At 35.1% G+C, this 12,217-nt stretch overlaps 1 protein-coding gene across 3 annotated transcripts in view; it reads left to right on the top strand.

Annotated features, from left to right (window-relative positions):
* CAPS2 (calcyphosine 2) overlaps positions 1 to 11,284 on the top strand; it is a 33,500-nt gene extending 22,216 nt beyond the window's left edge. For all 3 annotated transcript variants that reach the window (XM_076333156.1, XM_076333147.1, XM_076333165.1), the window contains 6 exons: positions 1,935 to 2,050; positions 5,024 to 5,100; positions 6,732 to 6,886; positions 7,422 to 7,541; positions 8,557 to 8,653; positions 9,952 to 11,284. In XM_076333156.1, coding sequence (XP_076189271.1) covers positions 1,935 to 2,050; positions 5,024 to 5,100; positions 6,732 to 6,886; positions 7,422 to 7,541; positions 8,557 to 8,653; positions 9,952 to 10,127 — 741 coding nt within the window. In that variant the 3' untranslated portion in view covers positions 10,128 to 11,284. The remainder of the gene's footprint in view (positions 1 to 1,934; positions 2,051 to 5,023; positions 5,101 to 6,731; positions 6,887 to 7,421; positions 7,542 to 8,556; positions 8,654 to 9,951) is intronic.
* The last annotated feature ends 933 nt before the right edge of the window (positions 11,285 to 12,217 follow it).

Below are 12,217 nucleotides of genomic sequence, written 5' to 3'. Positions count from 1 at the left end.
AGTATTCTGTTGAATCCGTGTCAATTTTGTTGGTGATTTGGAAGTAATATTTAGATATTCGAGTTGAAAATTGTGATCTAGCTTTCAGGGAAGACCAAAACTCTTTCCCTTCAGTAAGTTTTTGAATTAAAGATTTTCAGGAGTCCGGATTATTTTGCTGTCCCACGTTTTAGAGATTCCATTTTTGGCTTCAGATTAAGCTGTAGTTTGTAATTTTCCCACTAGAGGTCACAAGACTGCAGACAGTGTAGACCTTTTTGTAGGCAAAATGAACAACTCGGGAAGGAGAGTCCTGAAGATGCAGTAGACCAAAGTACTTGTAATAAACTTTGCAAGGTCTGCTGGCATTTTTGACACGAGGCAATGATTAAATTTTTTTTGAAACATGAGGAAATTGCAGGTTTCTTGGTTTTAACCTAAAGTTTGGAAATGTTTACCACCAGCTGTTTAGAGAGAGCTTTTGAAACAACGGTAAACTTCATCTACCAGCTAATCTGATGACTGACTACAAATCATATTGCATCTTCTGTACTTCTGTACTGGGTTAAGTGTTCCTGGTTTATAAATACTTGAGCAATTTTTCAAGTACAGAGTGTTTTCACTGAGTTCTTCACATCTTCCTGCAAATCTAAGTTTAGAGCAAAAACTGTGTTTGAATGAAGTACTGAAAGTAAACGAAGACAGCATTAGTTTTTAGAGTGTTTTTGTCTAATCACCTGCCTAATCCTAACTGTTTACATGTGGGTACAATATAAGAGTTTCCAAGATGAAATACATTACTTTCTTTATGGTATGGAGGTTGAAGCTATTTTTTAGAGATTTTTTTTTTTTTTTTTTAGTCATGTGTATCTTTGCAACCTGCAGATGGAAATGTGTTCTGAATAAAGATGTGTCTTAAGGCCATCCAGAAAATACTACTGAGTTCGATAGCTCTTTGGAATGATGTCATATCTGTGAATCTCCGTATCTGCAAACTGGGGTTCTGGGCTGACATTAAGATATACAAATCTCTCACAAAGTCCAAATGGTTGAGACACTTGCACAATAATGGTGTCTCTGTCTCCTTCCTAATTTATGAGTTTTGGAGGCTTTATAACCTAAGCCTGCATGGATATTACAGTTAGAGCTACTGCTTTTTCTGATTCTTCTCAGCATTCTTTGCTTTTAGTTTGCTGCTTTTCTGTCTCTCCCCTTCCCTCTTCTCCCAAACCAAAAAGCATCTTTAACTTTGCAGAATACGTGAGGTGTGTCTTCTGTGGACTTGGAGGGAAGGGGAAGAGATTCTACTGGCTAATAGAACTCTGTGCTACTAATAACATGGTTTTAGTCAATATTTATTAGTGAAATCTATCAATTTAAAAAAAATAACTTTATAGTTAAACATTGCAGGAATGATTTGAACTTTGGGAAGGCTACTTTTTAGTTGTTTAGTTGTTTAGTTGTTTGTTTATCTCAAGTATGATTTTAGGTTATTGAAAATAGCTGTGGAGGGTTTCTTCTAGTCTGAGAGAACTTTGCTCTCATGGAATCAATGTGGCACCTTCTGTGACTCTCTTCTGTGGTCCAGTGAGTTTTGGATCCCTTAAGGATGAAGGGGGAAGAAAAATTGAAAAGTAGAGCCTGGCTGAGGGAACAACGATCTGTAGTCTCATGTTTCTTAGTTGTAGATTAGGCAACAGTAGGCCCTCTTACTAGAGGGCCTTACTAAGAGTACTTACAAACTTCTATGAAGAGGATAATTTGTCATCTTGGAGCCTGCAGCTGTTGTTGTTTAGTCCTAGAAAGGCTCTGTTAAGAAGGTTAACTGACCTTAGGTACACCTTTTCATCATTTCATACCAAGGCTTTTAACAATCATACTTCTTGAAAGTCTTGCAGAATGTATTTTACGAAATGCACGACCTATTTGTAAATCATTGTATGCTTTACCAACAGGGAGCTAACCTAACTTTCCGAAGTGTTGATCATAACCTTCCAGAAAGCGTCAAGCAGAGCTCGGTTCTCACCCTTCGTGTGATAAGTATTGATGAAGCAGCTATGGATTTTCTAAAGTAAGTGCAGCTAACTGTTTTTCAAATTACCTTTGCTTCCTTAAGCAAAAGGAGCTTCTATCATCTTATTACTTATACTGCTAAAAAAAAAAAAAATCTGTGTTTAGGCTGTTAGGAGAAATTAGTAATAGATGTTGGTGGATGTTCTGTAATTCAGTAACTTTCTAGAATTATAAGGAGTGATTTTAAAATGAGAATTAATTATGAATCTGTCTTACTTGCTTTGTTTGAAGTCAGATGCTTTTATATACAAATCATATACTGAAACTATTCTTATGTGATGAACTAAAATACTACATTTAGGGAAAAATGGTTTTTTTTGTGATCAACATTACTATTGAATCTTTTGTGAAGCTTATGTTAAAAGCTTGTATCAGTCATGATAACGCAAGTGTTTGAACACCGGCAGGGGAAGAATTGGAGGTTTCTCTCTCTGTTTTTTCTTTTTCATTTTCTTTTTCCTTCCTTCATTCTTCATTCTTCCAGATATTGCAACATGTTGAAGACTTCCTTCCCAGGAACTGGGACAGGATTTCTGCACTTATTCTTTCAAAATAGGTTTTAGTAAATTATGTTGTTCCATAGTCTGAAACATGGGAGTTTCTTAGAACTTTTTCAGATGGTTAGGTGAATGGTTAACCTTTGAGTAGGAGTTATTTTTGCAGGTAATATTCTCATCTCAATATCTATAGAGAAGCAAACTGTCTAGGGAATGAAGCATCTTTCTCTGGGGTTTCTGGCTTGTATTGTGAGTATACTGGTTCTTAGCACAAGTAAAATCTTGGTATAAAATTTATTGCACTGCTGTGTTGCCTGAACATGGAAGTTACTTAACAGTCTTGGAAATACAGTCAAAGTTTGATTACTCAAATTTTGGTGAGGAGTGTTAGCCGATAGCAAATGTTACAAGGTACAAATTTTCATAAAATCATGGAATCATAGAAAAAAACCTCAAGAGGGTCTCTGGTTCAACCCCCCTGCTCAGAGCAGGGTTTACTACAGCAGGTTGCTCAGGGCTGCATCCAGTTGTTTTTTTTAATATCTTCAAGGATGGAGACTCTGCAACCTCTGTGGGCAACCTATTCCAGTGTTCAATCACCCCCACAGTACAAAAGTGTTTCCTGATATTCAGAGGGAACCTCCTGTGTTTCAGTTTGTGCCCATTGCCTCTGGTCCTGTCACTGGGCTGTACTGAGCAGAGCCTGTCTCAATCTTCTTTACTCCCTCCTGTCAGGTATTTATACACACTGATAAGATCCCCCGAGCCTTCTCTTTCCAGGCTAAACAGTCCCAGTTCTCCCGGCCTCTCCTCATATTTCAGATGCTTCAGTCCCTTCTTGACTAGGAACAGCCATAACAGAATGTCAATTAAATACATTCACTATCTAAAGACTACTTTTGTTAGAACAACTTAACTGATTATTATTTTTCTTTCTGCAAGTGTTTAGACACATGAAGCTTGTTCTCAGTTAAGGTAATACTCACTTTAAGGTCCCTTTACACTGAAAGCTTTGCAAAGGAACCATAGTGAGCTAACTACATAAACCAGTAAATTCAAATGTAATTCGTTAAAGAAATGTATAGTTGTAGGATGCTTAGTGCTTATTGTTCCCTCTCTGCAAGGTTTCCATGAAATAAAAACAATATAGTTTAATTTCACATAGTTTGTGTAAGACATTTTACGTCTCAGAAGCCTATCATTCTGGTAAACAGCTTTTTCTTTCAGTTTTTGCTAATCTTATACCTGTGAAACTTGGAGTTGATCCAATGTTATCTCTGAAGGGTCCAGAACAAAGACCTGCTCACTGGGTTATAATTTTGGATTTTCTGCTATCTGTGGTGGAACAGATTGTTTCTTTTTTATACACTCTCTCTGTGTTCTTTCCATTAGTGACTAAATTTCGAATTGTGAAGTCTGTCTTTTTCTTCTGCATGGGGGTGTTATTGAACTCTGTATTCTCTGGTGCAAAACTCTTGAATTGAGTCCCCTTACCCCCATTATTGTACTCACAGAGAATCCTGCTCAGGTACAGTTCAAAAGGTCTATTGCAGGTTTTCAGGAGCAGCTATGCCCTGCTGCCACAAGCCGTGAATCTTTTGTGTTTTACATGTGCTTTAGGGAAAGTATGCTGTCTTTTGTAGGTGGTTATTGACTTTCCAGTTTAGGCAGTTTGATACAGACAAGCTTTCAGGGACTTTATAATGGGAGGTACCCAAAGTGGGGATGAAAAGTCTTAATAGACAGCAGAGAGGTAAGTCTTTGGCGTCAGAAAACAGGAGGAGGAGTACTCCATGGCAAAGTACTGGTGAGCAAACAGCTCAAGTTGACAGTAGTGCTTTTGCCTTTGCCTTCCTATTCTGATTAAAATAATTATTGGATTTTTTTTTTTTCCTTCCAATAGGTTCTTCCACAATATTTTTTTATCAACCTCTATAATAATTTCTGATGGGGTTTTCTGGGAAGCCCTTCTCAGAAGGGAATCACTTGCCAGACAAAACACAAAATTTAACCATAATTCCTAGATCATACCTAAGATATGCTGATCCAGATTTTGGTCTACACCCTTTCTATTTCTCTTCTGAAGAGAAATTTGTAGCTACTTCATGTTATTTTCCTATTGGTAACTAAATGTAGTTGCTTTAACAAACTCTTCGAGTGGCCTGAGCTGAAGATTAGTATTGTCTTGAAATAAATTTCTGGACATTTTACGCACAAAAGGAATTATCCATGATTAATGAATTAGTACAGGAGCTGCTAATGGAATATTGTCAGAAAGGAATTTCTGCATATCTGCAGCTGTGCAGCAAAGACTTGTGTGTGTGCCATCTCAAACTCAAGCAATTGGATACTATGCTTATACGGGCAGTATAAGAATTAAATATAAAGTTCAATATGTTTTTTACTACAGCTGTTTTGAATTCAGTAATATTACATGTAATTTGACCAATCAAGATTAATTTTTATTATTTTAGAGCTGCTTCTATGGAATTCAAGCAAGAGTGTTCCAACCAAGTAGTTGATGACAGCAAAGTTTTCAAGAAGATTCAAGGTTTGTGTCTACCAGAACCCATTTAATTTTAATTTCTGTATCTCTATCTTTACAGCTCAACACAAAGAACAATAGTACTATTATAAATTAAATTAAACAAAAGCTAGATATTTATCAGAATATTATTAGAATCTGATACCAGAATAAATCATTCATAAGAATACCTTCTCCTCTCTCTTTCTGTAAATAAACAGTCTGGCTAAAGATCGTGGAGACAGTACAGAATAATTGTGAATGCAATCAATAAAATGTTAATCTCTGTGTCGACATAATCTCTGAAAAAATGCTGAAGCATAATGCTGATCTTACGTTAAACTGGCATTAAATTTAAAAAGCTACTGGCAAAATGTACAAACACAGTCTCAATTTCTTCAGTTAATTTTGTGCTAGATTCTTCTTTGGGACGTTGCTTCTATACATTGATAAGTTGTTTTTTGATAGTCTTTAATATTATGCTTATTAAAATACGTGAGTACAATTGAGTGTATATTCTGGAATATGTGATTAAATTTTACCAGGTTCCTACCTACAGTCTTTAGGACGAAGGCATAGCTTTGTGTTTAAAATTATGGAAAGGTGTTTACGCGGTGCTGTGTTTTATCTTTGTAACCTGTGGTCAGCAAAAACTGTTGAGCTGAACAGCTTCCAGCTCATAGAATCTCCACTATTTACTGTCATTAGCTAGAACTGATTTAAGTAGGCTGTCTTTGGTAACTAAAATCTGCTTGGACATTTATGTTTATAAAAATTGTTGGAATAATCAATTAGGGATATTTTTTAATCTTCTAGTTATTCCATGTTTTCCCTCACATAATAGACACAATTGATTTCTCAATCATCTGACTACATCTAAGGTTCGCTGGTGTGGTTTGGAAGAAGGTTATGTGTATATACTTCAAGACATCTTTTAACATACGTCTGAATTTGAACTTTACTGGAAAAAACTTTCTTCTTTCACTGTCACCCCTATTTTGCTTTATAGTTGTAGATACAAGTAATCTGAGGATATAATACGATAATACCAGATGACTTCTGTTAACAGAGTATGCTGAGAAACTCAGACATCCCTAAAGTAAACCTGCTACCTAGAGATTTTGATAAGGCTGTCATTTTACCATAGAAATAGTTCTCTCTGTATCATTTTGGAACGATTTTGCAGAATTACTTATATTTGTTCTTGTTTCCACATGTATTTAACATGTTTGTACAATGAAGGAGCAACTGTGTGTCCCATAATAGAATGTTTGTATTACCAAAGTAGTGTTCCTAAATTGCTTTGTATGCTGAATCATGGTATGTAATCAATTCTAGCAGAAGTAAGCCGTTTTATAATCTGAGCACATAGAGTGATACTCGTTCTTCCTTTCCTTCTGTGATCTCTTTAAATGTTTTGTTAGATGTTTTGTTAGATGTTGGTTGCTGCTTTATATGAATTCTACTCAAATGTTAAGTAACTGATAGTTTCATTTTGAACTGACATTCTTTCATCAAAGATAAGGGAGCCTGAATGCATGGATGTGTCACTTTAACCAGCAGTATCATAAGTACTTGTGGTTTACTTTTATATCAGCTCCATAGCATGTGGCCAACTCCAGGTAAACATTGTGTCCTTTATTTCTCTAAATCCTCAGGTATGCTCAGAGAGACACTAAGTAAAAGAGGAGTTCGGGTTATAACAGGCTTAGGAAAGTATTTCCGATGCATAGACAAGAACAGAAATGGTTTTCTCTCTCAGGCAGACTTTAAAGAAGCTCTAAAAGTATTCCATTTGGGAATACCTGAACGGGTAAGTCTAGCTGAAACTGTAATCATGGGTATTATCTTACTGTAATTTATAGAATCACTTCCTTTCTTTGCTTAAATCTATAGTTTAATAGCTATTTTTTGCAAGGTTTTTTTTTTCCCTTGTGGTATGTTGTCATTTCTGCATTCAGTCAGAATTCAGTCATTCTTAAAAATAAAAAAATAGTAATAAATTTAAAAATGTGCATTCTTTTTACATCATGAAGAAGCAAGTGGGATTGCAGTCCAGTTTTTTTTTTTTTGGCCTTTTAAAAATAATTTGTATGATGCTGTTTACTTATCTTTTTTCTTGGTTTTATATATTATGTTTTAAAAACAGCCCATATCTATCAAAACTGCAAATAATGTGAATTATGGTCATCAGTGACCGATGATGGCTTGCATTTTTTTGACGAATCTTTGAGTCAGTTTTGATTTGGAAGTTGTTTTTTTGTGAGAATACTGTAATTTCCTATTATAGCAATTGTTTCATTCTAGGACACAGTGAAGAACTTTGGCAAAATATTTTTAAATTGCAGGACTTTGAATCTTTATGGCTTATTCTTGATGATAGCAAGAGTGATAAGGTCGATTATGGAGAATTTACTCGTGCTGTATTTGGAGAAATGAATGAATATCGGAAAGCATTTGTAAGAAAAGTAAGTTTTGTTGCAGATATTCTAAGTGTAGATCTTTTGCAGTCTAACTTTGAAGTTGATTATTCGTCATGTTCCAGGTGGTGTTTTTTTGGTGGTGGTGGTTTTTTTGGTGGTGGTGGTTTCCTTGAATTGTGCATCTGGTAATTGACTTTTTAAACTTTCAGATCAGTTTATTAAAATAAACATAAATTAGAAGACTGCATGCTGTTCCATTGTTGAATTAGTTAATGTTGAACTCTAGAATGAATTCCTTTATTATTTTGAGTTTATGCATATGCGTGCAGTTCAGTCCAGTGAGTAAAGCATCTGGCACCCTGAAACTCTCTCTTCCAGAAGTCTGTTTCCTTATTTTGGCAAATTGCTGTATCTGTGTGCAGATTTTTTTTCCTCAGTGTCTGAAATAGAGGCAATAATACTTGCCTCCTTTGAGACCTACAATTAGAGTCATGATGTTTGTGAGGCTTCCTACATTTGAAATGCCATTTGTTATATGTCTATAATGTAACGTGGAGCTGTTTGCAGTATGAAACACTGAATACAAACCAGCCAATAGAGTAGCGACTGGATATCAAGATCAAGAAAAATGACACATACTTTCATACTTTTAATCATGGAGGATCTGACTCTCCTGGCCCTATGTATCAAGCATGTGTATTTAAGTAAACTGAAATGAAAATGAAGCTGCTGTTAGCAGTGCTGAAGAGGCTGTGTTGAGGGCTGTCAGGATGATGCAGGAATCTTAGTAACTGGAGGAGGTAGAAGGGAAGCAGCTTAACTTCTGATTGTAAGGAAGAGCTAGAAACTTAGGAGAAGATAATTTTTTTTGAGTTGGTGAGGGGACCACATTTGATGTGAAAGCTGTTGAGATAAAATAATAATGAAATTCCATAATCCAGAATAATTTTCTGGTATCTGGTGCCCTACATAAAATAGGTAAATTGACATAATCCATTGCATCTTTCCACTTGTTCTTTTTTTCTTATATGCTTATATGAATTTTTTTTTCCCTTTATAGGCTTATATGAAACTAGATTTCAACAAAACTGGGAGTGTGCCTATGGTAGATATCAGAAAATGTTACTGTGCGAAGAAACATCCTCTAGTATTGGCAGGTAGTTCATATGAAAAAAAAAGTTAAATCTGTAACTACTGAAGTCATCTTGTTAGCAGAGATACCAGATCCAGAAACTAGTTGCAAATACAAACTGTTGTCATACTGGCTTAGACTTGAGCTGTTAAGGAGAACTTTTCTTCCTCTGATGACCTATAATGTGTCTCTCCGGAACATGACTATAAATAGTAATGGACTTCATATACACAATTTTAATACTTGCTTTTTATCAAGCTGCAAATACTGCATATATGCAGAACAGTTCCCCTCCCTACCTGTGTAGGACTACATTTAAGTAGTTAGTTTTCAGCTTTGGTGTGCAAGTTATCAGTGACACATACAATATTAGTAATTTTCACTTAGGAGGATACTCTCATTTTCATATTACCGTTTTCCATCAAAATATGCAAGGTTTCCAGCTGGCACTGAATGTACTCAACCTTGAAGTTCCTTCCGAATAAACTATTTATTTCTGGGACAGGATTGTCATCCTTTACAGAGGATGTATTGGTATCTTCATTATTTTTTTCAGGATTCTCAAAAATGTTTAAACTTTTGCCATTGAAAAAATAGCAATTTAAATATTTGTATGTCAGTTTCTAAAAGAACATCTCCATGTACCAAACTAGTCATTGTGAAAGTCTCCCTGTCCTCACCCTTTCAGTTTTACCTGTAGAAGAGAGGATGTTTTTTGTATTGCCAGCGATTTTAATGGTAACACGTGAAGACACATGGTGGTATAGGGATGTTACATATGCAATTTTTTCCAATGCTATAATGCTTTATTTTTGCCGGGTTTTTTTTTCCCCTCAATATTATGAAATTATCTTGAGTATAATCTTTATTAAGTCACTAAAACACACGTCAATTGCAGAACACTTTTCGAATGCAAACTTGCATCTTAAGGTTTTCCTAGAGCTTTGAACTTGTATTACATTAAACATATGCTTTATTACAAGATAACTTCTGCATTACCAAAATTTTAGTTTATGAATGCATTATTCAGTTTTTGCAGTCATTTGAAGAAAAAAATCTTCCTGATCTCATAGTTCATTGAAATTGACTGTGGCCTCATATTTCTGTTGATACTTAATGCTATCATGTGCTATTAAAGTAGGATGATTTCTGTAGCTGGTATTAAGTGAGCCAATGACTTCATTCTGAAATCAGAATATTGAATTTGTTCAAGAAAAAAATATTTGCAAGCTAAAATCTGAAAGTTTCTTGCCTGGAATATATTAAATGCTATATATTCACCGTTGTTGAAAATTTATTTAATGGAAAAATATATTTTCACAGGCAAAGCTACAGAAGAAGAAATTAAATTGTCATTTCTAGAAACATTAGGAGAGTCCTGCAGCAACCCCAATGAAGTGTCCTATTCTGAGTTCGAAGACTACTATGAAGGATTAAGTATTGGAATCACGGATGATGATGATTTTGTTAATATCTTAAGGAACCCTTGGGGAGTTTAGAGTGGAGGACGACAAAAATGAAGAGGAGACATTTTCTAAACAAGGAGTGAGCTAAATAAGGGAGGATTTAGCCTTGATGTGCATTATTGCATAATAAGTGTCTTAAACTGATGTCAGGGACTGCAAATTTTAGATGCTTTCAGAATAATACATGGCAAATTTCTTAGAGTGTCTGTTGAGCTATGCTAACCACTTTTTTAATATAAATGCTGTTCATTCCTTTTCATTGGAAATAATAAAGGCTGTTCCCCATACCAAAAGGCATCATTTACTTGATATTAAAGTGGCCTATTTTAAAATAAGAGGGAATTAGAAACTAAAATGCGTGAAGGAGTATATGCAAGAGAAAATTTAGTTTTATGATGCGTTGTGAAAAGCTTTAGATTTAACTGTATAAATATCAATGGTAGCTTTTCTTCAGAGTTTTCTTCTTATAAAAATAATATGTTTATTCTTATAAAATTCTTGGTTTCATTTCTTGTTTCTTATGCTGGTACTTAGCCTGAAAGAGAGCAGGTCATTTTTCCAAATTTGAGGATGTCTGCAGTACCGAAAGTGCAGTGATGTTTACACCAATTAGCCTTTGAACTACAATGTGGACCGTCTTGACTGATCTTATTTTTTCATCAGGCATCCGAAGCTGAGCATTGAATCAGAAGGGTTTTAATAAGCACGCATATATTTTGTAATGCACTTCTTCCTCTCCTATATTTTGCTAAGTGGTTTTCAAAACAAATAATTTATATTTAAATATCTGGTTTCTGTATTTTCTATCGCTGTGATTTTTTTTAAACTAAAACTTAGCAATGATATCCTTTGTCAAGCTGATATATAGCATTTCCTATCTACTCTGAAAGTATAAAACAGAAAAGTGTAAAAAAAAAACCCAAAACCTGACCTCTGACACAAGAAAATTTAAACCATGAATTAAAATATTCCTTGCTACTTCAAATATTCAGCCAGATATGCTTTTCAATGTAATACATCTTGTTAATTCTGTAAAAGTCTTTGTGTTAAGAAATAAAAAATGTATTATTAATTATATCTAGAGAGAGATAGATAGCCTTTGGCTTCAATATACCTGTCACCAAAATTAACTGTATGTTAAACTGCATTTCCTAAGCCTATCCAATTAAAATATACTAGTTTTCTTTGTGCTTGTTTGCCTGGTTTTGAATTGATAGTCTGTGGTTAACAGAACCTTCCTCTGAGACAGAATTTGTTTTTCATAGGAGTTGAAGGGCAGTGCTGAAATGAATGCTGAAATGAGGGACTTTGGTCCCCCTGTGGCTGACGGGTTTATTCCAGATACAGCACTTCCGTGTTCTAATAGCTTGTGCATTGCTGTCTTTTGATTCTTTGTGCCCTGCCCTCACCTGTAACTAGAATTGCAGTTTCTGCTCTAAATCCTCAAATGAGGGATTTTGGGGGGTTCTTTTGGGGCTGCAAAAGTCTGGATGTATGAGTTTACAGAGAAAGGCAAATTCTGTCAATGCTTATTCTAAGCAAGAATTCTGATGTGGCTTATTACGATTTTCTTACTCCCCGTTCCTGCTGGAATTTCTCTTGCTGGAAAGATTTTGTTAATTAGTGTTCTTGGAATTGCTGATTCTGAGAAGGGCAACTTCAGCTGTTTTTACAGGGGTCTGCTTGTTAATGTGTCTGTTCGAATAACTGAAAAATATCAAGTGGCATTTTTATTAGTTTTTCAGAGAATCACCTACTCTGTGTAGACTTGTTCACTTAGGAGAGTTGTACCAACGTATAAAATGGTAGCTCAGTTTAGTAAGTGTGAAATGAGGTATTGGCATCTTTCTTTTTGCAATGCTTTTTTTTTTTGCCATGCTTTTGGGAAGATTATTCCACATTATCCTGTGGAATGGAAAAATTGATGAAAGTGGATGTATCCTTAGTGGGCCTGCTTATCAGGGGCTGTATAGGTCACATCTGCTGCAAATTAAGCGTTCTTTATTTTGCTCTTATCACTGAAATGAGGTGCTGTTATAAGCACATTATTTCCATAGCTTTGGTAGTCACATATTATTTTTTTTTCTTAATCTGAAGAATGATCCGTAACAGGGTAATCTACG

The sequence above is a fragment of the Aptenodytes patagonicus genome, chromosome 1 (assembly GCF_965638725.1).
Source record: "Aptenodytes patagonicus chromosome 1, bAptPat1.pri.cur, whole genome shotgun sequence".
Classification (NCBI taxonomy): domain Eukaryota; kingdom Metazoa; phylum Chordata; class Aves; order Sphenisciformes; family Spheniscidae; genus Aptenodytes; species Aptenodytes patagonicus.
Note: the sequence above shows the minus strand (reverse complement) of the source record. Positions and strands in the feature narration are given on the sequence as shown.